Source organism: Ciconia boyciana, chromosome 1 (assembly GCF_034638445.1).
Source record: "Ciconia boyciana chromosome 1, ASM3463844v1, whole genome shotgun sequence".
Taxonomy (NCBI): Eukaryota; Metazoa; Chordata; class Aves; order Ciconiiformes; family Ciconiidae; genus Ciconia; species Ciconia boyciana.
Window position 1 is genome coordinate 1,417,197 of NC_132934.1, and position 26,390 is coordinate 1,443,586.

General features: G+C 72.3%; 2 protein-coding genes and 1 long non-coding RNA gene across 3 annotated transcripts; all 3 read right to left on the reverse strand.

The window, feature by feature from the left end:
- Positions 1-3,997: 3,997 nt before the first annotated feature.
- On the reverse strand, positions 3,998-5,017 carry LOC140659448 (uncharacterized). The gene is made up of 3 exons (XR_012045143.1): positions 4,859-5,017; positions 4,757-4,777; positions 3,998-4,042 (listed from the first exon to the last, which is right to left on the reverse strand). It is a non-coding gene; the product is annotated as an uncharacterized lncRNA (long non-coding RNA).
- Positions 5,018-5,753: 736 nt separating this feature from the next.
- LOC140649113 (cadherin-related family member 5-like) lies at positions 5,754-19,822 on the reverse strand. Its single transcript, XM_072855830.1, has 14 exons — positions 19,731-19,822; positions 18,817-18,920; positions 18,005-18,219; positions 16,706-16,765; positions 16,520-16,612; positions 14,436-14,522; positions 14,189-14,299; positions 11,660-11,830; positions 11,471-11,561; positions 8,783-8,889; positions 7,778-7,978; positions 7,088-7,219; positions 6,481-6,559; positions 5,754-5,761 (listed from the first exon to the last, which is right to left on the reverse strand). Exons 2-14 carry the CDS (start codon positions 18,875-18,877, stop codon positions 5,754-5,756), a joined length of 1,416 nt encoding a protein of 471 aa, XP_072711931.1. The 5' UTR covers positions 18,878-18,920; positions 19,731-19,822.
- Positions 19,823-23,433: 3,611 nt separating this feature from the next.
- ATP6V1F (ATPase H+ transporting V1 subunit F) lies at positions 23,434-25,361 on the reverse strand. The gene is made up of 2 exons (XM_072856544.1): positions 25,172-25,361; positions 23,434-24,280 (listed from the first exon to the last, which is right to left on the reverse strand). The coding sequence occupies exons 1-2, from the start codon at positions 25,327-25,329 to the stop codon at positions 24,079-24,081; spliced, it is 360 nt and encodes a 119-aa protein (XP_072712645.1). The 5' UTR covers positions 25,330-25,361; the 3' UTR covers positions 23,434-24,078.
- Between the last annotated feature and the right edge of the window lie 1,029 nt (positions 25,362-26,390).

The following is a 26,390-nucleotide window of genomic DNA, read 5'->3' on the forward strand; positions in this document are numbered from 1 at the left end:
TACTGGGAGCACTGGGGTGTGCTGGGGTGTACTGGGAGCACTGGGATGTGCTGGGGTGCACTGTGTTGTACTGGGAGCACTGGGCCATACTGGGAGCACTGGGAGCACTGGGTTGTACTGGGAGCACTGGGGTGTGCTGGGGTGTACTGGGAGCACTGGGCCATACTGGGAGCACTGGGAGCACTGGGGTGTGCTGATGCTACGATGCCCCTGACCCCGGGGCCCCGCCCCTTGCACACTGGCCCCGCCCCTTGCACACTGGCCCCGCCCCTTGCACACTGGCCCCGCCCCTTGCACACGCCCTCTGCCGCCCCGCCCTCCTCCCGCCCCCCGCCCCCCCTTGCCTCCCCTTTGCACACCCCCTTGCACACCCCAGTACACCCCAGTGCTCCCAATATGGCCCAGTGCTCCCAGTATAACCCAGTGCTCCCAGTGCACCCCAGCACATCCCAGTGCTCCCAGTGCTCCCAGTACACCCCAGTGCTCCCAATATGGCCCAGTGCTCCCAGTATAACCCAGTGCTCCCAGTGCACCCCAGCACATCCCAGTGCTCCCAGTACACCCCAGCATATCTCAGTGCTCCCAGTACACCCCAGTACACCCCAGTACACCCCAGTGCTCCCAGTATAACCCAGTGCTCCCAGTGCTCCCAGTATGGCCCAGTGCTCCCAGTATAACCCAGTGCTCCCAGTGCTCCCAGTACACCCCAGTGCTCCCAGTATAACTCAGTGCTCCCAGTGGTCCCAGTACACCCCAGTGCTCCCAGTACACCCCAGCATATCTCAGTGCTCCCAGTACACCCCAGTACACCCCAGTACACCCCAGTGCTCCCAGTACACCCCAGTGCTCCCAGTATAACCCAGTGCTCCCAGTACACCCCAGTACACCCCAGTACACCCCAGTGCTCCCAGCACATCCCAGTGCTCCCAGTACCCCCAGTACCCCCCAGTACATCCCAGTACGCTGCCACCCGGGACCCCGCGGGCTCAGGGACCCGCGCCAGGCTCCTGGCAGAGCCGCCCACGGCCACGCGGGGTCACGGCGGGGGGGGGGGGGGGCACCGACACCCCGGGGCACCCACGGCACCCAGGGGACCCCGCGGCTCCCCGGGGACCCCAGCACCGCCCGTCCCTGCGCCGGGGCCCCACGCGCGGGCAGGGACCCCTCGGCTCCCCGTGGGGAGCGCGGCCCCGCGGGCCCTTTAAGGGGCGTGGTCAGGGCGGCACCGCCCCCCGGGGGCGTGGCGGAACGGGGGCGCGGGAGCGGCCACGTGGGGGCGCCCGGGTGCGAGAGGGGCGGGGCCGAGACCGCCCAGTGCCTCCCAGTGTCCCGCCCAGTGACCCCCAGTGCCTCCCAGTGTCCCGCCCAGTGACCCCCAGTGCATCCCAGTGCCTCCCAGTAACCTCCCAGTGCCTCCCAGTGTCCCGCCCAGTGACCCCCAGTGCCTCCCAGTAACCCCCCAGTGCCTCCCAGTGTCCCGCCCAGTGACCCCCAGTGCATCCCAGTGCCTCCCAGTAACCCCCCAGTGCCTCCCAGTGTCCCGCCCAGTGACCCCCAGTGCCTCCCAGTAACCCCCCAGTGCCCCCCAGTGCCTCCCAGTAACCTCCCAGTGCCTCCCAGTGTCCCGCCCAGTGACCCCCAGTGCCTCCCAGTAACCCCCAGTGCCTCCCAGTGTCCCGCCCAATGCCCCCCAGTGCCCCCCAGTGCCTCCCAGTAACCCCCCAGTGCCTCCCAGTGTCCCGCCCAGTGACCCCCAGTGCATCCCAGTGCCTCCCAGTAACCTCCCAGTGCCTCCCAGTGTCCCGCCCAGTGACCCCCAGTGCCTCCCAGTAACCCCCAGTGCCTCCCAGTGTCCCGCCCAGTGACCCCAGTGCATCCCAGTGCCTCCCAGTAACCCCCCAGTGCCTCCCAGTGTCCCGCCCAGTGACCCCCAGTGCCTCCCAGTAACCCCCAGTGCCCCCAGTGCCTCCCAGTAACCTCCCAGTGCCTCCCAGTGTCCCGCCCAGTGACCCCAGTGCCTCCCAGTAACCCCCCAGTGCCTCCCAGTGTCCCGCCCAGTGACCCCCAGTGCATCCCAGTGCCTCCCAGTAACCCCCAGTGCCTCCCAGTGTCCCGCCCAGTAACCCCCAGTGCCTCCCAGTGTCCCTCCCAGTGTCCCACCCAGTGCCTCCCAGTAACCCCCAGTGCCCTGCCCAGTGACCCCCAGTGACCCCAGTGCCTCCCAGTAACCCCCAGTGCCTCCCAGTGTCCCGCCCAGTGACCCCCAGTGCCTCCCAGTAACCCCCAGTGCCTCCCAGTAACCCCCAGTGCCTCCCAGTGTCCCGCCCAGTAACCCCCCAGTGCCTCCCAGTGTCCCTCCCAGTGTCCTGCCCAGTGCCTCCCAGTAACCCCCCAGTGCCCTTCCAGTGTCCCGCCCAGTGACCCCCAGTGCCTCCCAGTAACCCCCCAGTGCCCCCAGTAACCCCCCAGTGCCTCGCAGTGTCCCTCCCAGTGTCCCGCCCAGTGCCTCCCAGTGCATCCCAGTGCCTCCCAGTAACCCCCCAGTGCCCCGCCCAGTGACCCCCAGTGACCCCCAGTGCCTCCCAGTGTTCCTCCCAGTGCCTCCTAGTTCATCCCAGTTCATTCCAGTTTATCCCAGTGACCACCCCAGTGCCCCCCAGTGTCCCTGCCAGTGACCCCCAGTGCCTCCCAGTGCCTCCCAATGTCCCTCCCAGTGCCCCCCAGTACATGCCAGTACATGCCAATGCCACCCAGTTCATCCCAGTAACCCCCCAGTGCATCCCAGTGCCTCCCAGTGTCCCTCCCAGTGCCCTCCCAGTGCCTCCCAGTGCACTCCCAGTGTCCCCCCAGTGCCTCCCAGTGGACTTCCAGTGCCCTCCGGGTGCCTCCCAGTGTCCCCCCAGTGCCCCCCAGTGCCTCCCAGTAACTCCCCAGTGACCCCAGTGCCTCCCAGTAACCCCCCAGTGCCTCCCAGTGTCCCCCAGTAACCCCCAGTGCCTCCCAGTGTCCCTCCCAGTGTCCCGCCCAGTGCCTCCCAGTAACCCCCAGTGCCCTGCCCAGTGACCCCGTGACCCCAGTGTCCCCCAGTGCCCTCCAGTGCCTCCCAGTAACCCCCAGTAACCCCCAGTGCCTCCCAGTGTCCCGCCCAGTGCCTCCCAGTAACCCCCAGTGCCCTGCCCAGTGAACCCCAGTGACCCCAGTGCCCCTCAGTGCCTCCCAGTGCCTCCCAGTTCATCCCAGTTCATTCCAGTTTATCCCAGTGCCCACCCCAGTGCCCCCCAGTTCATCCCAGTGCCCTCCCAGTGTCCCCCAGTGCCTCCCAGTGCCCCCCAGTGCCTCCCAGTGCATCCCAGTGTCCCCCAGTGCCCTCCCAGTGCCCCCCAGTTCATCCCAGTGCCCCCAGTGTCCCCCAGTGCATCCCAGTGCCCCCAGTTCATCCCAGTGCCTCCCAGTGTCCCCCCAGTGCATCCCAGTGTCCCCCAGTGCCTCCCAGTGCCCTCCCAGTGTCCCCCCAGTGTCCCCCCAGTGCCTCCCAGTGTGCCCCAGTGCCTCCCAGTCCCCCCAGTCCCCCCAGTCCCTCCCAGTGCCCCCAGTGCCGCAGGCAGCCCCTCTCTCTCCTCTCTTTATTGGTGCCGGCCCCCGCAGCAGCAGCGCCCCCAGTCCCTCCCGCGCCCCCTGACCCCTGACCCCTGACCCCCCCCCCCCTCAGCACTCGATGGGCTCCTCCAGCAGCCGCCGCGGGGGAGGGGCACTGGGGCCCCCGCCCCCTCCTCCTCGCTCCCCTCCTCCAGGGCCGGGAGCCCCCCCGGGGGTCCCCGCCCCTCCCCCCAGCCCGCCGAGACCTCAACCGCCGCGGGGGGGGCGGGGGAGGGGAGGGGAGGGACCCCTCCCCGGCCGCCCCACCCCCACCGAGTTGGTCTGGGCTTTGGGGGTGGGGGGCTGCTGGGGCGGGGGGAGGGGAGGGGCAGGGGCCCTCCCCCTCGCTGCCCCCTCGTTGGGGCAGTAGAGGCTGGGGGGTGGGCGACGATTTGCCGGCGGGGACCTGGGGGAGGGGGGCAGAGGGGTCAGTGGGGTACCCCACCCCCACGGGACCCCACCCCCACCCATGGGACACCCCCTCCCCAGCACCCCGCCCAGCCCGGGGACCCCAGCACCCTTGGGGGGGGAGGGGGCTGAGGGCAGGGTGGTGCTGTGCCCCTCCCCCACCCCCCAGGACCCTATTGGGGGGGATGGGGGGGGCTGAGGGCAGGGTGGTGCTGTGCCCCTCCCCCACCCCAGGACCCTATTGGGGGGGGATGGGGGGGGCTGAGGGCAGGGTGGTGCTGTGCCCCTCCCCACCCCAGGACCCTATTGGGGGGGATGGGGGCTGAGGGCAGGGTGGTGCTGTGCCCCCCCCCCCCCCCCCAGGACCCTATTGGGGGGGATGGGGGGGGCTGAGGGCAGGGTGGTGCTGTGCCCCTCCCCCACCCCCAGGACCCTATTGGGGGGATGGGGGGCTGAGGGCAGGGTGGTGCTGTGCCTCCCCCACCCCAGGACCCTATGGGGGGGGGTGGGGGGGGCGGAGGGCAGGGTGGTGCTGTGCCCCTCCCCCACCCCAGGACCCTATTGGGGGGGGATGGGGGGGGCTGAGGGCAGGGTGGTGCTGTGCCCCTCCCCCACCCCAGGACCCTATTGGGGGGGGATGGGGGATGGGGGGGTGCTGAGGGCTGCCCTCCCCTCCCTTGGGGGGGTCACCCCTCCCCAGCCCCAAACTCACCGGCTGGAACCACCTCAGGCTCTGCGGGGGGGGGAGGGGAGAGGAGTCAGATGGGGAAACTGAGGCACGGGGCGGGGGGCGGGGGGTTTCGGGGGCCCCTACCACGTTGGGGTGCTTCTCGACGGCCAGCGCCGCCCGGGCGGCCCCCCCCTGCTGCCGCTGGCGCTTCTTCATCGCCCTCATGATGAGGAAGAGGATGGCGGCGGCGAGGAGCAGCAGAGCCCCCAGCCCCCCCGCCAGCCCCCCCGCCTGCAGGCGGCTGCGGCCCGGCCCCGCCTCCGAGGGGTCCCGGGGGGCTGCGGGGAGAGGGGAGAGTCGGGGGCAGGGGGCTGGGGGACCCTGGGGGGCACGGGGCTGGGGGCAGGGGGACCCCAGCATTGGGGGGGCAGGGGGCTGGGGGGACCCTGGGGGGGCAGGGGGACCCCAGCATTGGGGGGCAGGGGCTGGGGGCTGGGGGACCCCAGCATTGGGGGCAGGGGCTGGGGGACCCTGGGGGGCAGGGGACCCCAGCATTGGGGGGCAGGGGGCTGGGGGCTGGGGGCAGGGGGACCCCAGCACTGGGGGGCAGGGGCAGGGGGACCCCAGTATTGGGGGGCAGGGGCTGGGGGCTGGGGGACCCTGGGGGCAGGGGCTGGGGGCAGGGGGACCCCAGTATTGGGGGGCAGGGGGCTGGGGGCAGGGGGACCCCAGCACTGGGGGGCAGGGGGCTGGGAGGACCCTGGGGAGGCAGGGGCTGGGGGCAGGGGGACCCCAGCATTGGGGGGCACGGGGCTGGGGGCAGGGGGACCCTGGGGGGGCAGGGGCTGGGGCAGGGGGACCCCAGCACTGGGGGGCAGGGGGCTGGGGGCTGGGGGACCCCAGCACTGGGGGGCAGGGGGCTGGGGACCCTGGGGGGCAGGGGCTGGGGGCAGGGGGACCCCAGCATTGGGGGGCAGGGGGCTGGGGGACCCTGGAGGGACATGGGGCTGGGGGGCAGGGGGACCCCAGCACTGGGGGGTCATGGTGCTATGGGGCAGGAGGGGACCCCGTTCCTCGGTGTGTCACAGTGCCGTGGGGCAGGAGGGGACTCTGGGGGGAGGTCCTGGTGCCGTGGGGCAGGGGGGACCCCATTCCTGGGGGGAGCCCAGTGCCGTGGGGCAGGAGGGGACCCCATCCCTGGGGGTGTCCCGGTGCCGTGGGGCAGGAGGGGACCTGGGGGGGGTCCTGGTGCCGTGGGGCAGGAGGGGACCCCATCCCTGGGGGTGTCCCGGTGCCGTGGGGCAGGGGGGGACCTGGGGGGTCCTGGTGCCGTGGGGCAGGAGGGGACCCCATCCCTGGGGTGTCCCGGTGCCGTGGGGCAGGAGGGGACCTGGGGGGGTCCTGGTGCCGTGGGGCAGGGGGGGACCCCAGCCCTGGGGGTGTCCCGGTGCCGTGGGGCAGGAGGGGACCTGGGGGGGTCCTGGTGCCGTGGGGCAGGAGGGACCCCATCCCTGGGGGTGTCCCGGTGCCGTGGGGCAGGAGGGGACCTGGGGGGTGCCGGTGCCGTGGGGCAGGAGGGGACTCTGGGGGGGGGAGGTCCTGGTGCCGTGGGGCAGGGGGGGACCCCATTCCTGGGGGGAGCCCAGTGCCGTGGGGCAGGAGGGGACCCCATCCCTGGGGGTGTCCCGGTGCCGTGGGGCAGGAGGGGACCTGGGGGGTGCCGGTGCTGTGGGGCAGGGGCCTGGGGGGCAGAGCCCCCTCCGTACCCGCCTGCCCCGGCCCCTGCACCTCCAGCTCCCCCGTGGCGTTCGCCGTCTCCCCCGACTCCTCGTCCCTCGCCAGCACCTGGGGACCGGCGGCACTTGGGGGCGGCGGGGGGACCCCGGGGTGCCCCCGGGGGGACACGGGCCCAGGGTCCCCCCGGGTCCCTCCCTGCGCCGCGGGGCTCCCACGGGTGCTCCCCCCCCACCCCCGGGGTGGGGCCCTGCCCCTCTGATTTCCTCCCCCATTTCCCCCCCCCCCCGCCTTGGGTCCCACCACCAGCCCCCACCGTGTCCCCCCCATGGCCCCGTCCCCAGCGTGCCCCCAACCCCCCGGTGCCCCCAACTCCCCTGCTACCCCCAGCCCCCTGTGCCCCCAACCCCTTTGGTACCCCCAACCTCCCCGGTGCCCCCAACTCCCCTTGTACCCCCAACCCCCGGTGCCCCCAAGTCTCCTTGTACCCCCAATCTCCCCAGTATCCCCAGCCCCCGGTGCCCCCAACTCCCCGGTACCCCTAATTCCCCTGGTGACCCCCAGCCCCCTGGTGCCCCCAGCCCCCTTGTACCCCCACCCCCGATAGCCCCAACCCCCTTGTCCCCCCAGCCCCCCCACCTGCAGGCTGAAGGCCTGGCTGGGCCGCAGGCGGTCGGCGCGGGCCACCAGTAGCCCGTTGGGCATCACCTGGAAGAGCTGCCCGCGGCCGGCGGCGGGGCGCAGGCTGTACCGCACCTGGGGGTTCACACCCTGCGGGGGGCACCCTGCCTCAGCCCCCTGCCCGCACCCTGCCCGCACCCTGCCCGCACCCCTGCCCGTGCCCGCCTCTGTCCCCCCGCACCCTGCCCGCACCCTGCCTGTGCCTGCCTCCGTCCCCCCGCACCCTGCCCGCACCCTGCCCGCACTCCTGCCTGTGCCCGCCTCCATCTCCCTGCGCCCCTGCCCGCACCCTGCCCACATCCCTGCCTGCACCTGTGTCTGCACCCTGCCTGCATCCCTGCCCGCACCTGCCTCCATCTGTCTGCGCCCCTGCCTGCACCCGTCTGCACCCTGCCCGCACCCTGCCTGCATCCCTGCCTGTGCCCACCTCCGTCCCCCCGCACCCTGCCCGCACCCTGCCTGCACCCCTGTCTGCACCCTGCCCGCACCCCTGCCCGCACCCTGCCCGCATCCCTGCCTGTGCCCGCCTCCGTCCCCCTGCACCCCTGCCCACACCCTGCCTGCACCCTGCCTCAGCCCCCTGCCCGCACCCGCCTCCATCTCCCTGCGCCCCTGCCCGCACCCTGCCCGCACCCTGCCCGCACCCACCTCGGGGAAGTCGGGGTCGTGGGCGCGCAGGGCCAGCACCCGCCCGCCGAAGGTGAGGAGGAGCGCGGCCTCGTGCGTGCCGGCGGGGACGAAGGCCCGGTACGTCGAGCGGGCGAAGCGCGGCGGGTGCCGGTTGGCGGCCAGCACCCGCACCACCGCCTGCGTCACCGCGTACTTGTTGGCGTCGTTCACCTGCGAGGCCTGCGGGGGTGGGGGAGGGGAGGGGAGGGGGCACCCGCCGTGAGCCCCCCCCCCCCACCCGCCAACCTGCACCCATGGGTGCTGCCCGGCACCGCAGCGCCGGGGGAAGCCCCCGGTGCCATGGGGGTCACCCGGCCCCGGGCAGCACCCACCGCCCCGGGGACCCCCATCTCCCCACACATCCCCCACCCTGGGTGCCCCCCACCTCCCTGGGTGCCCCTCATCTCCCCCCTCAGCCCCATCCCCGGGCCCCCCACCCCCCGGGGTGCCCCCATCCCCCGGGTGCCCCCATCTCCCCACACATCCCCATCCCCCAGGGACCCCCATCCCCCGGGTACCCCCATCTCCCCGGGTGCCCCCATCTCCCCACACATGCCCTACCCTGGCTGCCCCCACTCCCCCAGGGACCCCCATCTCCCCAGGTACCCCCACCACCCTGGGTACCCCCATCCCCAAGTACCCCCATCCCCGGGTACCCCCATCTCCCCCTCATCCCCATCCCCCAGGGACCCCCATCCCCCGGGCTCCCCCCCCCGGGGTGCCCCCATCTCCCGGGTGCCCCCGTCTCCCCACACATCCCCTACCCTGGCTGCCCCCCACTCCCCAGGGACCCCATCTCCCCACACATCCCCATCCCCCGGGCACCCCCATCCCCCAGGGACCCCATCCCCGGGTACCCCCATCTCCCCCCTCATCCCCATCCCCCGGGCTCCCTGCCCCCCGGGGTGCCCCCATCTCCCCGGGTGCCCCCCATCTCCCCACACATCCCCCACCCTGGGTCCCCCCACCCCCGGGTGCCCCCACCATGACGCTCAGGCTGATGGCGGGGGTCCGCCGGCTGCTCTCCACGGCCCGCAGCAGCGTGATGGCCCCCGTCGCGTTGTCGATGTGGAAGCGGCCGCTCTCCTGGCCTGGGGGCGGGGGGCAGGGCTCCGCTGGGGACCCCGACCCCCCAGGGACCCTCACCCCTCCCCCGCCACGGGGCACGGTGGGAATCCCCCCCCCAGGGCATCCCTGGGGGTCCCCAATGTGTGTCCCCCCCGCACCTTCAAGCCTGCACCCCCAGGGCTGGGAGGGCCCCCATCTTTTTTTTTGGGGGGGGGGGGAACAGATGGGGGGCTTATTAACCCTTCGAGCACCAATACTGGGGGGGTAACCCCTCCGGGCTGGAGCACCCTTGGGTGCCATAACACCCCGTCACCCTGCAGCCCCCCGTCACGGGGGGATTAGGCCCCCCGCCCGATCCCTTTATGCAATTTGCACCCGTGGGGCCCCATTGGATCCCGGCAATTGGGTGGTGCCGGCACGGACCCCCGGCAGGGACCCCCAGCACGGACCCCCGGCAGGGACCCCCACAGGGACCCCCGGCACGGACCTCCCCGGCAGGGACCCCCCACAGGGACCCCCAGCACGGACCTCCCCGGCAGGGACCCCCACAGGGACCCCCGGCACGGACCCCCCACCAGCGTGGACCCCCCGGCACCGCCTGCCCCAGGGACTGGGGGGCGCGGGGGGGGACTGGCCCTGTGACCCCCCCCGGCACGGCGGCCGGCTCTGCCCACCCATGTCCATGTCCGTGTGTCCACGCCCACCCACGTCTGTGTGCCCCTGCCCACCCAGGCCCACCCACGTCCATGTGTCCACGTCCATCTGCCCACGCCCACCCATGTCCGTGTGTCCATACCCACCCGTGTCCATGTGTCCATGCCCACCCGTGTCTGTGTGCCTATGTCCGTGTGCCCCTGCCCACTCATGTCCGTGTGTCCATGCCCCTGTGCCCCTTCCCACCCCGCCCACGTGTCCCTGCCCACCCGTGTCCGTGTGTCCACGCCCACCCATGTCTGTGTGTCCACACCCACGCATCCCTGCCCGCCCATGTCCCTGCCCACCTGTACCCATGTGTCCATACCCACCCATGTCCGTGTGTCCCTGCCCACCCGTGTCCATGTGTCCATGCCCACACGTCCCTGCCCACCCACGTCCCTGCCCACCCGTGTCCGTGTGTCCCTGCCCACCCGTGTCCCTGCCCACCCGTGTCTGTGTGTCCCTGCCCACCCATCCCTGCCCACCCGTGTCCCTGCCCACCCATGCCCCGCATCCCTGCCCACCCATGTCCGTGTGTCCCTGCCCACCCGTGTCCCCACGTCCCTGCCCACCCACGTCCCTGCCCACCCGTGTCCCTGTGTCCCTGCCCACCCGTGTCCGTGTGTCCCTGCCCACCCATCCCTGCCCACCCACGTCCCCACGTCCCTGCCCACCTGCGTCCCTGCCCACCCCTGCCTCTGTGTCCCTGCCCACCCGTGTCCCTGCCCACCCATGTCCATGTGTCCCTGCACACCTGTGTCCCTGCCCACCCGTGTCCATGTGTCCATGCCCACCTGTCCCTGCCCACCCATGTCCCCACGTCCCCGCCCACCCGCGTCCCTGCCCACCCGTGTCCGTGTGTCCCTGCCCACCCATCCCTCCCCACCCATGTCCCCACGTCCCTGCCCACCCGCGTCCCTGCCCACCCGTGTCCGTGTGTCCCTGCCCACCCGTCCCTGCCCACCCGTGTCCCCGCGTCCCTGCCCACCCGTGTCCGTGTGTCCCTGCCCACCCATCCCTGCCCACCCGTGTCCCCACGTCCCTGCCCACCCGTGTCCGTGTGTCCCTGCCCACCCATCCCTGCCCACCTGTGTCCCCATGTCCCTGCCCACCCACGTCCCTGCCCACCCGTGTCCGTGTGTCCCTGCCCACCCGTGTCCCTGCCCACCCGCGTCTGTGTGTCCATGCCCCCACGTCCCTGCCCACCCGTGTCCCTGCCCACCCCCGCCCCCGCATCCCTGCCCACCCATGTCCGTGTGTCCCTGCCCACCCGTGTCCGTGTGTCCCTGCCCACCCATGCCCCCACGTCCCTGCCCACCCGTGTCCCTGCCCACCCATCCCTGCCCACCCGTGTCCCCACATCCCTGCCCACCCGCGTCCCTGCCCACCCGTGTCTGTGTGTCCCTGCCCACCCATCCCTGCCCACCCGTGTCCCCACGTCCCTGCCCACCCGTGTCCGTGTGTCCCTGCCCACCCATCCCTGCCCCCCCTTGCCCCCACGTCCCTGCCCACCCATCCCTGCCCACCCGTGTCCCCACGTCCCTGCCCACCCACGTCCCTGCCCACCCGTGTCCCTGTGTCCCTGCCCACCCGTGTCCGTGTGTCCCTGCCCACCCTTCCCTGCCCACCCGTGTCCCCACGTCCCTGCCCACCCACGTCCCTGCCCACCCGTGTCCGTGTGTCCCTGCCCACCCGTCCCTGCCCACCCGTGTCCCCACGTCCCTGCCCACCCGTGTCCGTGTGTCCCTGCCCACCCATCCCTCCCCACCCATGTCCCCATGTCCCTGCCCACCCATCCCTGCCCACCCCTGCCTCTGTGTCCCTGCCCACCCGCGTCCCTGCCCACCCGTGTCCGTGTGTCCCTGCCCACCCGTGTCCCCGCGTCCCTGCCCACCCGTGTCCCCGTACCTGCCAGCAGCGCGTAGGTGACGGCCGCCCTCAAGCCCCTGTCCCCGTCCTCGGCGTAGACGGAGCCGGGGCTGAAGCTCAGGGGACCCCCCTGGGTGGGTGGGCAACACGGGGGGCGGGGGGGGGGGTCCCACCTCAGCCCCCTGGCACCCCCTGACCCCAGCCCCCCCGCCGTCCCCGCGTCCCCACCTGGAGCTGGCCCTCGGTGACGTTGGCGGTGTAGACGGGGCTGGTGCAGACGGTGAGGCCGCGGTGGGCGCGGGGGGTGCAGGGCAGGAACTGGGGGTACTGGTCGTCCCCGTCCTGCACGTTCACCCGCACGCGGGCGGAGGCGTTGAACCGCTCCTTGGTGTTCATCTCCTGACGGACGGACGGACGGACGGCATGGGGGGGGGGGGGGCAGAGAGCTCCCCCAGACCCTGCTCGGGGGGGGCCGAGCCCTGCCTGCCCCTGCCTGCCCCCCAGCCCTGCCCGCTGGGAGACGCCGGGGGTGCTGCCCGGCTGGGCGCAGGCTGTGTCGTCCCCCCCGCCGGGGACAGGGACCCCCCAGGGACAGGGACCCCCAGGGACTGGGCCCCCCATGGGACAGGGACCCTTAGGGGACAGGGACCCCAATGGGACAGGGACACCCAGGGACAGGGGCCCCCAGGGGACAGGGACACCCAGGGACAGGGACCCCCAGGGACAGGGACCCCCATGGGACAGGGACCCCCATGGGACAGGGACACCCAGGGACAGGGGCCCCTGATGGGACAGGGACACCCAGGGACAGGGACCCCCAGGGGACAGGGACCCCAATGGGACAGGGACACCCATGGGACAGGGACCCCCAGGGACAGGGACACCCAGGGACAGGGGCCCCTGATGGGACAGGGACACCCAGGGACAGGGACCCCCAGGGGACAGGGACCCCAATGGGACAGGGACACCCATGGGACAGGGACCCCCAGGGACAGGGACCCCCATGGGACAGGGACCCCCATGGGACAGGGACACCCAGGGGACAGGGACACCCAGGGGACAGGTACCCCAATGGGACAGGGACACCCAGGGACAGGGACCCCCAGGGACAGGGACCCCCATGGGACAGGGACACCCAGGGGACAGGTACCCCAATGGGACAGGGACACCCAGGGACAGGGGCCCCCATGGGACAGGGACACCCATGGGACAGGGACCCCAATGCGACAGGGACCCCCATGGGACAGGGACACCCAGGGACAGGGACCCCCATGGGACAGGGACCCCCAAGGCCGAGGGACGCCTGTGGGACAAGAACCTCCAGGCACGGGGACCCCCATGGGACAAGGACCCCCAGGTACGGGGACCCACAGGGGACAGGGACCCCCAGGTACGGGGACCCCAGTGGGACAGGGACACCCAGGGGCTGGACCCCCCACGGGACAGGGACCCCCAGGGGACACGGGGTGTCCCCGAGGTCCCGGCCCGGGGCAGGGGGTGCCGGCAGGCGGGTGCCCCCCCGGCAGGGCCCGCGGGCGTGGGGGGGCCGGGCGCCCATTAGGGAAATGAGGGGGATTGAGGGCAGGTGCCGGGGGCTGGCGGGGTCACGTCACCCCCAATTAGCGGGGACAGCGGGGATCGGCCGGCGGCACGGCGCGGGGACGAGGGACGGGGTCGCCGGGGCTGGCGTGGGGTGGGCGCGGGGGACCCCGAGGACTGGCGCGGGCACGAGGACCCCAGACCCACGGCGGAGGGGTGGCACGGGGTGGAGGTGGCAGGGACACAAGGGGGGCAGGGAGGTGGGGGGGACATGGCGTGGCCGCGAGGTCCCCAGACCCACGGCAGGGAGGTGGCACGGACACGGGGGGGGACATGGCAGGGACATGGGGGACACGGCACGGCCACGAAGTCCCCAGACCCACAGCAGTGGGGTTGCAGGGACACGGGGCGGAGATGGCAGGGTCAGGAGGGGACACAGGGACATGGGGGGGACACGGCACGGCCATGAGGTCCCCAGACCCACAGCAGTGGGGCTGCATGGACACGGGGGCGGAGATGGCACGGACACAAGGGGACACAGGGACATGGGGTGGGCAGAGGTCCCCAGACCCACGGCGGTGGGGCTGCACGGACACAGGGTGGACATGGCATGGCCACGAGGGGACGCAGGGACACGGCAAGGCCACGAGGTCCCCAGACCCACAGCAGTGGGGCTGCACAGCCACGGGGACGGAGACGGCACGGCCACGAGGGGACAGAGGGACGTGGGGTGGGCAGAGGTCCCCAGACCCACGGCGGTGGGGCTGCACGGACATGGGGTAGAGATGGCAGGGACACGAGGGGACGCAGGGACATGGGGGGAACACGGCACGGCTATGAGGTCCCCAGACCCACGGCAGTGGGGCTGCACGGACACGGGGTGGAGATGGCAGGGACACGAGGGGACGCAGGGACACGGCACGGCCACGAGGTCCCCAGACCCACGGCAGTGGGGCTGCACGGACATGGGGTAGAGATGGCAGGGACACGAGGGGACGCAGGGACACGGCACGGCCACGAGGTCCCCAGACCCACGGCAGTGGGGCTGCACGGCCACGGGGACGGAGACGGCACGGCCACGAGGGGACGCAGGGACGCGGGGCGGGCGGAAGGGCCACGGCGTGTCCTCCGGGTCCCCGTGCCCACACCAGGGGGTCGGTGCGGGCAGGGGCGCGGGCAGGGGTGCGGGCAGGGGTGCGGGCGGTGGCGGGGGCTCACCACGGCGGTGACCACCACCTCCAGCTGCTGCCGGCTCTCGAAGTCGAGGGCGCGGGCCAGCACCACCTTCCCGCTGTTGGGCAGGTCGATGCGGAAGAACCTGGCGTCGGGCTGGGGGCCGGGGCGGGGGGCTCAGCGCCGGCAGATGGCCCCGGTGTCCCCTCCGTGTCCCCCGTCCCCCCTCCCCGGCCACCCTCGCCCCCGCGCGGCCTCGCGTCCCCCCCCTCATCCCCGCCCCCGGGCTCACCGAGGCCGTGTCGATGACGTACATCAGCGCGTCCCCGTCCGCGTCCTCCGCCCGCGTGCTGAACACCACCGAGTGCACGGCCGCCAGCTGACGGCGCCGACGCGTCACCGCCCGCGCACCCCAACGCGCCCCGGTGACCCCAAACGCTCCCGGGGGTCCCCGTCCCCTCTTGGGTGTCCCCAGCCCTTCTTGGGTGTCCCCGTCCCACCTAGGTGTCCCTGTCCCTCTTGGGTGTCCCCGTCCCTCTTGGGTGTCCCCAGCCCTTCTTGGGTGTCCCTGTCCCTCTTGGGTGTCCCCATCCCTCCATGGGTGTCCCCAGCCCTTCTTGGGTGCCCCCGTCCCACCTAGGTGTCCCCGTCCCTCTTGGGTGTCCCCAGCCCTTCTTGGGTGTCCCCGTCCCACCTAGGTGTCCCTGGCCCCTCTTGGGTGTCCCTGTCCCTCTTGGGTGTCCCTGTCCCCTCCTGGGTGTCCCCAGCCCTTCTTGGGTGCCCCCGTCCCACCTAGGTGTCCCTGGCCCCTCTTGGGTGTCCCTGTCCCTCTTGGGTGTCCCTGTCCCCTCCTGGGTGTCCCCAGCCCTTCTTGGGTGTCCCTGTCCCTCTTGGGTGTCCCCAGCCCTTCTTGGGTGTCCCTGTCCCCTCCTGGGTGTCCCCGTCCCTCCCGGATGTCCCCATCCCTCCATGGGTGTCCCCAGCCCTTCTTGGGTGCCCCCGTCCCACCTAGGTGTCCCCGTCCCTCTTGGGTGTCCCCAGCCCTTCTTGGGTGTCCCCGTCCCACCTAGGTGTCCCTGGCCCCTCTTGGGTGTCCCTGTCCCTCTTGGGTGTCCCTGTCCCCTCCTGGGTGTCCCCAGCCCTTCTTGGGTGTCCCCGTCCCTCTTGGGTGTCCCTGTCCCCTCCTGGGTGTCCCCAGCCTTTCTTGGGTGTCCCCGTCCCTCTTGGGTGTCCCTGTCCCCTCCTGGGTGTCCCCAGCCTTTCTTGGGTGTCCCTGTCCCTCTTGGGTGTCCCCATCCCTCTTGGGTGTCCCCGTCCCTCTTGGGTGTCCCCAGCCCTTCTTGAGTGTCCCTGTCCCTCTTGGGTGTCCCCGTCCCACCTAGGTGTCCCTGGCCCCTCTTGGGTGTCCCTGTCCCTCTTGGGTGTCCCTGTCCCCTCCTGGGTGTCCCCAGCCCTTCTTGGGTGTCCCCGTCCCTCTTGGGTGTCCCTGTCCGCTCTTGGCTGTCCCCGTCCCTCCCGGATGTCCCCATCCCTCCATGGGGGACCCCATCCCTCTTGGCTGTCCCCATCCCCTCCTGGGTGTCCCCGTCCCCTCCTGGGTGTCCCCGTCCCCCCTGGGCACCCCACCTTCTCCCAGCGCCAGCCCTGTCCCCGTCCCCACCATCCCTCTTCCCAGCCCTGTCCCTGTCCCCATTCCTGTCCCAGCGCCCATCCCTGTCCCCATGGCCATCCCTATGATGCCCCTGTCCTGGTGTCCGTCCCTGTCCCCGTGACCGTGACCATGACCGTCCCCAATCCATGCCCATGGCCATCCCTGTCCTGGTGCCCATCCCTGTCCCCGTGACCACGACTGTGCCTGTCCCCACCTCCATCCCCGTCCCCAGTCCATGCCCGTGGCCACCCCTGTCCCAGCCCCATCCTTGTCCCCGTGCCTACAACCATCCCTGTCCTGGTGCCTGTCCCCATCCCTGTCCCCATCCCTATGACCACGTCCCCATCCCTGTCCCCATGACCATGTCCCCATCTTTGTCCCCATGACCAAGACCATGTCCCCAGCTCTGTCCCCATCCCTGTCCCTGTCCCCATGACCATGACCATGTCCCCATCCCTGTCCCCATGACCATGTCCCCATCTCTGTCCCCATCTACATCCCCGTCCTCATCTCTGTCCCCATGACCATGACCATGTCCCCATCCCTGTCCCCATCCCTGTCCCATGACCATGACCATGTCCCCATCCCCATCCCTGTCCCCATGACCATGACCATGTCCCCATGACCATGTCCCCATCTCTGTCCCCATCTACATCCCCATCTCCATCCCCGTCCCCATCCCTGTCCCCACAACCACGTCCCCGTCCCCGTCCCCGTCCCGGCACCTCGCTGACGTTGTGGGTGAGGACGGTGGCCCCCTGGAAGTGGGGCCGGTTGTCGTTCTCGTTGAGGACCTGGACGATGATCCGGTACTCGACCTGCCAGGGGACGCGGCGGGGGGCACAGGCTGGGACCCTGCCCCATGGAGCACCCAGCACCCCTTGGGGTCCCCGCAGGCGCGGTGGCCGTACCGGGGAGAAGCCGTCCTCGGTGCACGTCAGGGCCACCATCAGCACCGGGGACTCCAGCTCCTGCAAGGGACGGGGCGTTGGGCAGGGGGACACGGTGGGTGGGGGGCTGCCCCACAGGGACACCCCACCCAGGGGGTGCGGGATGGACGGAGGTGGGTGCAGGATGGGCAGAAGGTGGAGGCAGCGCAGGGTGGTGGAGGGTGGACCCCGGGCGGATGGAGGAAGGACAGAGGACGGATGGAGGATGGACGCTGCAGGATGGACCCAGGGTGGACCCAGGAGGGACCCAGGATGGACCAAGGATGGACCCAGGGTGGATGGAGGAGGGATGGAGGGTGGACGATGGATGGACAATGGATGGACGATGGATGGAGGAAGGACAGACAATGGATGGAGGATGGATGGAGGAAGGACGATGGATGGAGGAAGGACCCAGGGTGAATGGATGCTGGATGAAGGACCCAGGATGGAGGATGGATGGAGGATGGATGGAGGAAGGACGATGGATGGAGGAAGGACCCAGGATGGATGGAGGGTGGACGATGGATGGACAATGGATGGACGATGGATGCAGGAAGGACCCAGGGTGGATGGAGGAAGGACCCAGGATGGACGATGGATGAAGGACCTGGGATGGACGCAGGTGGGCCCAGGATGGATGGAGGGTGGATGGAGGATGGACAATGGATGGAGGAAGGACCCAGGGTGGATGGATGATGGATGAAGGACCCAGGATGGACGATGGGTGGAGGATGGATGGAGGAAGGACGATGGATGGAGGAAGGACGATGGATGGAGGAAGGACCCAGGGTGGACAATGGATGGACGATGGATGGAGGACCCGGGATGGACGCAGGTGGGCCCAGGATGGACCAAGGATGGACCCAGGGTGGATGGAGGATGGATGGAGGAAGGACGATGGATGGAGGAAGGACGGACAATGGATGGAGGATGGATGGAGGAAGGACGGACAATGGATGGAGGATGGATGGAGGAAGGACGATGGATGGAGGAAGGACGGACAATGGATGGAGGATGGATGGAGGAAGGACGATGGATGGAGGAAGGACGGACAATGGATGGAGGATGGATGGAGGAAGGACGATGGATGGAGGAAGGACCCAGGGTGAATGGACGATGGATGAAGGACCCAGGATGGACGATGGGTGGAGGATGGATGGAGGAAGGACGATGGATGGAGGAAGGACGGACAATGGATGGAGGAAGGACCCGGGACGGACGCAGGTGGGCCCAGGATGGACGGAGGCCGATGGCCCAGGGTGGTGGCAGCGGCAGCACCTCACGGTCCAGGGCCCGCCCGGCCGAGACGTTGAGCCGCACGCTGCGGCCGTCCAGGTAGAACCAAGCGGCGTCGGTGCCGGCCAGGCAGAGCTGGAGCCCGGCGCCGCCCGTGTCCCCCGCCGCCGGCAGCCGGGCCACCAGGCTCCCGTGGGCGCTGTTCTCCGCGATCTCCGTGAACAGGTTCCCGAAGCCGCTGCACCCGTCGCCCCGGGCTGCCGCCACCGCCGGGTCAGGGGACAGGGACGCGCGTCCGGCCACCCCCTGTCCCCCTGCCCATGGGGTGCACGGCCCGGGGGTCCCCGTCCCCTGGGTGTCCCTGTCCCCTAGGTCACCATCTCCAGGTCTCCACGCCTTAAGGTCCCCATCTCCAGGGTGCCCACGCCTGCAGGTCACCGTCACCCGTGTCCCACTCCCTGGACCCCTGTCTCCGGGTCGCTGGTGTCCCCCTGGGTCCCCACCCTTTTGGTCCCCGTGCCCCCCAGGTCCTCGCCCCCAGGTCCCCATCCCCGAGAGCTGCCGTCACCAGGGTCCCTACACCCAGGTGCCCACCTCTGGGTCCCCACCTCCAGGGTCCCCTTCCCCAGGTCCCCACTCCCTGGTGACCCCGTCCCCTGGGTCCCCATGCCCTTGGGTCCCCATATGTCACGGTTGCCACCCCCAAGGTCCCCATGCCTTAGGGTCCCCATCTCTGGGTCCCCATCTCCAGGTCCCCATGGCCCCACCAGCCACCGGCTCCCTCCCAGCCCTGTGCCCCCACCCGTCCCCGGTGTCCCCAGCGTCCCCGGTGCCACCCCTCCGCCCGTGCTCACCCGTGGCCAGCTGCAGCACCAGGCAGGTAGCCAGGAGGGCCGGGCAGGACGGTGCCGCCATGGGGACTGGGGACGGGGACGGGGACAGGGCCCTCGGTGGCAGCCTGCGGCCGGGGGAGAAGGATGGGGGCTGGCACCCCCGGCTCTGTGTCCCTGTCCCTCGCCCCCTGCGTCCCCACCTCCGTGTCCCATCAGCCGCGGGCCCACGCCTGCCATCCCCAGGTCCCCACCCCTGGGTCCCCACCCCTGTCCCCATCTCTGTGACCCAGGGTGTGGGTCCCCCCATGCCCATGTCCCCACCCCTGGGTCCCCTTCCCCTGGGGTCCCCATGCCCATGTCCCCACCCCTGGGTCCCCTTCCCCTGGGTCCCCTTCCCCTGGGGTCCCCATGCCCATGTCCCCACCCTTGGGTCCCCACCCCTGGGTCCCCTTCCCCTGGGGTCCCCATGCCCATGTCCCCACCCCTGGGTCCCCTTCCCCTGGGGTCCCCATGCCCATGTCCCCACCCCTGGGTCCCCACCCCTGGGTCCCCTTCCCTGGGGTCCCCATGCCCATGTCCCCACCCCTGGGTCCCCTTCCCTGGGTCCCCTTCCCCTGGGGTCCCCATGCCCATGTCCCCACCCCTGGGTCCCCACCCCTGGGTCCCCTTCCCCTGGGGTCCCCATGCCCATGTCCCCACCCTTGGGTCCCCACCCCTGGGTCCCCTTCCTCTGGGGTGCCCGTACCCCTGTCCCCACCCCTGTCCCCCATCCGGGGGTCCCCTTCCCCTTGGGACCCCATCCCTGTCCCCACCCCTGGGTCTCCACCCCTGAGGTCCCCTTCCCCTGGGTCCCCACCCCAGGGCCCCACATTTGGGTGCCCCTGTCCCCAGGGTGTCCCCAGGGTGTCCCCAGGGTGTCCCCAGGGTGGTCTCACCGGCCTCGGTGGCTGGGGGTCGGCCGGGCCCCGGCGATGCGGGGGGCGATGTGCCCACGCCAGGCCGCCACCGCTCCCTGTGGGGACAGCCGTGTCCCCCGTGTCCCCCCCGTGTCCCCTCTGCCTGTTCACCCCCCCACGCACCGCGTGCCCCACACGCGTGTGTCGTCCCCCCCCGCCATGGGGTCTGCAGGGGTGGGGGGGGTCTCCCAGCCCCCCCCCTCCTGTGGGGGTGGGGGCCATATGGTGCCCCCCCGCTGCCCCACCCCCACCAGACGCTGGTCCTACCCTCCCCCCCCCCAATTAGCTGCCGGTAATTAGGGTAGGGGGAGGGGGGGCTCTCCCCATCTGCCACCCCCACCCCCCCCCCGCACCGGGATGGGTGGAGGGGTCCCCATCCTCCCCCCCCCTCCCCCCCCCACCCCGGGGATCCCCCCCGGTGGGGGGCACGGGGGGCCCTCAGGGTGCCCCCCGCCCCGGGACCCCCGGGGCTCCGGCCCCCGGCCCCCGTTACCTGCCCGGCGCTGCTGCCCCGGCCCGGGCCGGGACGGGCGGGCGGATCAGCGGCGGGATGAGCCGCGGCGGGCGGGGCTGCCCTGCCTGCGCTGCCTGCCCTGCCTGTGCTGCCTGCACTGCCCTGCCTGCGCTGCCTGCACTGCCCTGCTTGTGCTGCCTGCACTGCCCTGCCTGCACTGCCCTGCCTGCGCTGCCTGCACTGCCCTGCTTGTGCTGCCTGCACTGCCCTGCCTGCACTGCCCTGCCTGCGCTGCCTGCGCTGCCTGCACTGCCCTGCCTGCACTGCCCTGCCTGCGCTGCCTGCGCTGCCTGCCCTGCCCTGCTTGTGCTGCCCGCCCTGCCTGTGCTGCCTGCACTGCCCTGCCTGCGCTGCCTGCCCTGCCTGCGCTGCCTGCGCTGCCCTGCCTGCCCTGCCTGTGCTGCCTGCACTGCCCTGCCTGCACTGCCCTGCCTGCGCTGCCTGCCCTGCCCGCCCTGCCTGTGCTGCCTGCGCTGCCCTGCCTGCGCTGCCCTGCCCTCCCTGCCTCTGCTGCCTGGGGGTATCTCCTGCCTGTGCTGCCTGCACTGCCTGTGCTGCCTCTGCTGCCTGGGAGTATCTCCTGCCCGCCCTGCCTGGAGGTGTCCCCTGCCTGCACTGTTCGCCCTGCCCTCCCTGCACTGCCTCTGCTGCCTGGGTGTATCCCCTGCCTGCCCTGCCTGCGCTGCCTGAAGAAATAACCTGCCTGCACCACCTGCACTGTCTGTGCTGCCTGCGCTGCCTGCTCTGCCTGTCCTGCCTGGGGGTGTCCCCTGCCCGCGCTGCCCGGAGTATCGCCTGCCTGCACTGCTGGTACCGCCTGCGCTGCCTGCACCGCCTGCCCTGCCTGCCCGCTTCCCCTGCCTGTCGGGTCACCTGCCTGCACTTCCCAGGCCGTCACCTGCCTGCGCTGCCTGCACAGGGGGTGCGCACACCCCCTCCCTGGGCACCCCCGGGCGGGTGGGCGAGGGCCGGGGCGTGAGCACCCTGGGCACGCCCGGGTGGGTGTGCAAGAGCTGCATGTCGGGGCGTGAGCACCCTGGGCACCCCCGGGCGGGTGTGCAAGGGCCGGGTGTGCAAGGGCCGGGGCTGGGGCGTGAGCACCCTGGACGGGTGTGCAAGGGCCGGGGCGTGAGCACCCTGGGCACCCCCGGACGGGTGTGCAAGGGCCGGGGCCGGGGCGTGAGCACCCTGGACGGGTGTGCAAGGGCCGGGGCGTGAGCACCCTGTGCACGCCCGGGCAGGTGTGCAAGGGCTGGGGCCGGGCGTGAGCACCCTGGACGGGTGTGCAAGGGCCGGGCGTGAGCACCCTGGGCACCCCTGGATGGGTGTGCAAGGGCCGGGGCCGGGGCGTGAGCACCCTGGACGGGTGTGCAAGGGCCGGGGCGTGAGCACCCTGGGCACGCCCGGGCAGGTGTGCAAGGGCTGGGGTCGGGGCGTGAGCACCCTGGACGGGTGTGCAAGGGCCAGGGTGTGAGCACCCTGGGCACCCCTGGACGGGTGTGCAAGGGCCGGGGTCAGGGCGTGAGCACCCTGGGCACCCCTGGATGGGTGTGCAAGGGCCGGGGCCGGGGCGTGAGCACCCTCGGCACCCCCGGACGGGTGTGCAAGGGCGGGTGTCACCATGTCCTGGCGCTGAGCCGCACTAAGCCGCTTTGGGGACAAAGAGGATCAACACGTCCGGGCCGCGGGGACGGGGGGGGGCGGGGAGCACCCACAGCCCCCCCGGGCGCGTGGGCGAGGGTGCGTGGGCGTGCACGCACACGGGGGGGGGGGTGTGCGCACACGCGTGCGCCTGCGTGCAGCTGTGTCTGTGCACGCGTGTGCTTGCACACGCGTGTGTGTGTGCGCACCCCGGGATGGGGGGGTCCCCGCTGAGCCCCACACCGGGGGGACCCAGCACCCCAAGACTGCGGGGGGGGGGGGCCCCATCGATCCCCACAGACCGAGATTGGGGGTCCCCACCCAGCCCTGCACCCCCGCACCAGGGGGACCCGGCCCCCCGAGGTCTGGGGTCCCCACTGAGCCCCACACCCTGGCACTGGGGGGACCCAGCACCCCGGGATGTGGGGTGTGTCCCCCCCCCCCCAAGTCGCAGACCCCCACACCGCAGGGACCCAGCACCCCAAGGTGGGGTCCCCACCCAGCCCCACATCGGGGGACAGGGACATGGGGGACTGGGGACACGGGGCTGGGGACAGGGGGGACAAGGATGTGGGGCTGGGGACATGGGGGATGGGGATGTGAGGAGGGGGACAGGGGGGTGGGGACATGAGGGGACAGGGATGTGGGGATTGGGGACAAGGCTGTGGGGCTGGGGACAGGGGGAGCAGGGACAGGGGACAGGGACATGGGGATTGGGGACATCAGGGGACAGGGGGGACTGGGGACATGGGGCTGGGAGGGACAAGGCTGTGGGCAGGGACATGGGGGGCAGGGGAACAAGGCTGTGGGGCTGGGGACAGGGACATGGGGCTGGGGACAGGGACAGCAGGGAGGGCAGGACAGGGACATGGGGATTGGGGACATCAGGGGACAGGGACATGGGGCTGGGGGGGACAAGGACATGGGGCTGGGGACAGGGGGGACAAAGCTGTGGGGCTGAGGACATGGGGGACAGGGGACATGGGGACAAGGGGAGCAGGGACGGCAGGACAGGGACATGGGGATTGGGGACATCAGGGGACAGGGACATGGGGCTGGGGGTCAAAGCTGTGGGGCTGAGGACATGGGGGACAGGGGACATGGGGGGACAGGGACATGGGGACAAGGGGAGCAGGGACAGCAGTACAGGGACATGGGGATTGGGGACATCAGGGGACAGGGACATGGGGGGAATGGGGACAAGGCTGTTGGGGCTGAGGACATGGGGGGGCAGGGACATGGGGTCAGTGGGAACTGGGGACATGGTGGGGGTGTCCCATCCCCCAGGGCCCAATCCTGTCCCCCCAGCCCCCCGCCTGTGACCCCCAGGTCCCTGTCCCTCCCCTGTGTGTCCCCACAGCGTGTCCCCGTGCCACGTCCCCATCCCCTCTGTGCCCCACAGCGTGTCCCTTGTCCCCCCCCCGCCAGGAACACGCTGAGCTGCCAGGCCCTGCTGTCCCCGCTATTGTCCCCACTGCTGTCCCCTCACTGTCCCCACAGCATGACCCACAGAGCAGAGCAGCCGGCGAGCAGTGACAGCACGTGTTGGGGACACTGGGGGGGGGACACACACGGGACACAACGTCTGGGCACCCTGGGGGACACCCCCACCCCACCCCGGGGTGCCGCGCTGACGGTGACAACGCCGGCGCCTCGTGTCCTTGGGGTGTCCCCTCCCCGCGTCGGGCGGGAGCCGGCAGGGCCGAGGCGGTGGCACTTCCCCCTCCGGCGCCCGTCACCGGACGGCTGAGCCAGCGTCACGGGACCGCGCCGGGACCCCCCCGGCACCCACGGGACCCCCCCAGCACCCTGGGGTGGGGACCCTCGGGGTGGGGTGGGGACCCCCAGATCAGGGTGGGGACCTCTGGATTGGAGTGAGAACCCCTGGATCAAGGCAGGGACCCCCAGGGTGGGGTGGGGACCCCTGGATCAGGGTGGGGACCCTTTGATCAGGGTGGGGACCCCCAGGGTGGGGTGGGGACCCCTGGATCAAGGTGGGGACCCCCGGATCAGAGTGAGGACCCCCAGGGTGGGGTGGGGACCCCTGGATCAATGTGTGGACTCCTCCATCAGGGTGGGGACGCCCGGATCAGAGCGAGGACCCCCAGGACAGGGTTTTGGGGGGAGGGGGGCCTGGTTGGTCGTTGGTTTTTTTGGGGGGGGGGGCGTTGCCTAGCGGAGGTCCTCGGGGCTGAAGACGCCGCGGGCGCGGCGCAGGACGGAGTCCTTGGCGGGGTCGTAGGGGTGCTCCTGGGGGGGGATCCCCAGGACGGCGGGCAGGGGCCGGGCGTGCGCCTCCACGGCGTGCCGGATCAGCTCCGCCAGGCACTGGCTGATCAGCACGATCCCGATGTCCTCCCGGCTCAGGAAGCTCCTGGGGGCGGGGGGCAGCGCTCGGACCCCGGGACCCCCAGACCCTCCCCACCCCCGGGGCTCTCCCTTTCACCCCCCCTCTGGCTCCAGGCACCCCCAGGCCTCCCCACCGGGGACTCCTGGCCCCCCCCCATTCCCCGGGGCCCCCTCCCGCCCCGGACCCCCTCATGCTCCGGGACCCCCCACCCCCGGGACCCTTCAGCCCCTGGACTCCCCCCATTCCCCAGGACCCCCCCGCCATGCCCGGGACCCCTCTCATCCCCCACCTCCGGGACCCCCTACCCCCAGGACCCCCCCGTCATGCCCCGGGACCCCCATCCCCAGACCCCTCATCCCCCTGACACCCCCCCGCCCCCCAGACCCTCCCCACCCCGGGGCCCTTCAGCCCCTGGACTTCCCCCACCCCCGGGACCCCCCATGCCCGGGACCCCTCGCCATGCTCCGGGACCCCCCACCCCCGGGACCTTCCTCATCCCCGGCTCCCCCTCCCCCCATTCCCCAGGACCCTTCATCCCCTGACACCCCCCCCCCATTCCCGGGACCCCCTGCCCCGGGACACTTCATCCTCTGGACCCCCCCATTTCCCGGGACCCCGCCATGCCCGGGACAGTCCCACCCCGGACCCCCATTCCCCGTGACCCCCACCCCGGACCCCCCATTCCCGGGACCCCCTGCCCCGGGACACTTCATCCTCTGGACCCCCCATTTCCCGGGACCGTCCCACCCCGGACCCCCTTCCCCGTGACCCCCCCCACCCCCGGACCCCCATTCCCCGGGACCCCCTCCACCCCAGAGGCCCCCATTCCCCGGGACCCCCCCCCGGGACCCCCCTCACGCCCTGGAGCCACCCCCAGGCCTCCTCCGCCGCCGCCGCCCGCCGGTGCCCCCGTACCGGAAGGTCTCCTCGATCTCGGCCAGGCTGGTCTCCTTCTCCACCACCAGGAAGTTGGGCCTGCGGTGCTTGTCCAGCTCGCCCACGCCGCCCAGCAGGAACCCGGTCACCGTGTCCTCGTCGCCCACCACCGCGATCAGCTTCCCGCGGCCCGACATGGCCGACACCGACACCGACACCGGGGCCGCCGCTACCGGGAGCCGCCGCCGCCGCGCATGCGCCGCCGCGCAAGACGCGCCCCTTCCCCCCCCGCCTGGCCACGCCCACCGTCGCCCGGGCAACGGCGCCGTCGCCCCGCCCACGCCGCTCCTTCCGCCGCTGCCCCGGCCCCGCCCCGCCGTGCTGGCCACGCCCCGCCGCGCTAGCCCCGCCCCGCTGCTCGCTCGGCCTCCCTTGCTCCTTCGGGCGCCGCCCACGCAGGGATAGTCCCGCCCCTCGCTCCGGCCGTCTGCCCCGCCCCCGCAGCTATGGCCCCGCCCCGCCACCGTGGCCCCGCCCCGCTGCTCGTTCTGACCCCGTTGGTCGTTCTGGCCCCGCCCCCGCAGCTATGGCCCCGCCCCGCCGCCGTGGCCCCGCCCCGCTGCTCGTTCCGACCCCGTTGGTCGTTCTGGCCCCGCCCCCGCAGCTATGGCCCCGCCCCGCCACCGTGGCCCCGCCCCGCTGCTCGTTCCGACCCCGTTGCTCGTTCTGGCCCTGCCCCCGCAGCTATGGCCCTGCCCCGCCCCCGTGGCCCCGCCCCGCTGCTCGTTCTGACCCCGTTGGTCGTTCTGGCCCCGCCCCCGCAGCTATGGCCCTGCCCCGCCGCCGTGGTCCCGCCCCGCTGCTCGTTCCGACCCCGTTGCTCGTTCTGGCCCTGCCCCGCAGCTATGGCCCCGCCCCGCCGCAGTGGCCCCGCCCCGAGCGCCCCCGCTCGGCGTGGCCCGGCCGCGCGCATGCGCAGCGCGCCGTGCCCTTGAGGGGAGGCGGGGAACCCCCCTCCATGGGACCCGGCCCCCCAGGACCCCCAACCCCATGTTCCCCCCACAATCCACGCCCCCCAGCACCCCGAGTCTCCCAGGTGGGTCCAGGACCCCTTTGGGACCCCCAGGGCCACCACCTGCCCCGACCTCCTGCCATGGACCCCCCAGGACCCCCTCTGGGTCCCCATATCCCACCCCGGACCCCCGGGACCCCCAGCACCCCAGCGCCCCACCCCAGACCCCCTCTCCCACCCCAGGGC

What these genes read in the sequence shown, in the direction of transcription:
- LOC140649113 (XM_072855830.1), bottom strand. Translation starts at nt 18,877, where the DNA reads ATGGCGGCACCGTCCTGCCCGGCCCTCCTGGCTACCTGCCTGGTGCTG. An exon ending in GGCGGGCCCTGGACCGTGAG is followed by an intron (nt 16,766 to 18,004) that starts GTGCTGCCGCTG and finishes CGTCCCTTGCAG; the next exon opens with GAGCTGGAGTCCCCGGTGCT. An exon ending in CACCTACGCGCTGCTGGCAG is followed by an intron (nt 8,890 to 11,470) that starts GTACGGGGACAC and finishes CCCCGCCCCCAG; the next exon opens with GCCAGGAGAGCGGCCGCTTC.
- ATP6V1F (XM_072856544.1), bottom strand. Translation starts at nt 25,329, where the DNA reads ATGTCGGGCCGCGGGAAGCTGATCGCGGTGGTGGGCGACGAGGACACG. An exon ending in GAGATCGAGGAGACCTTCCG is followed by an intron (nt 24,281 to 25,171) that starts GTACGGGGGCAC and finishes CCCCGCCCCCAG; the next exon opens with GAGCTTCCTGAGCCGGGAGG.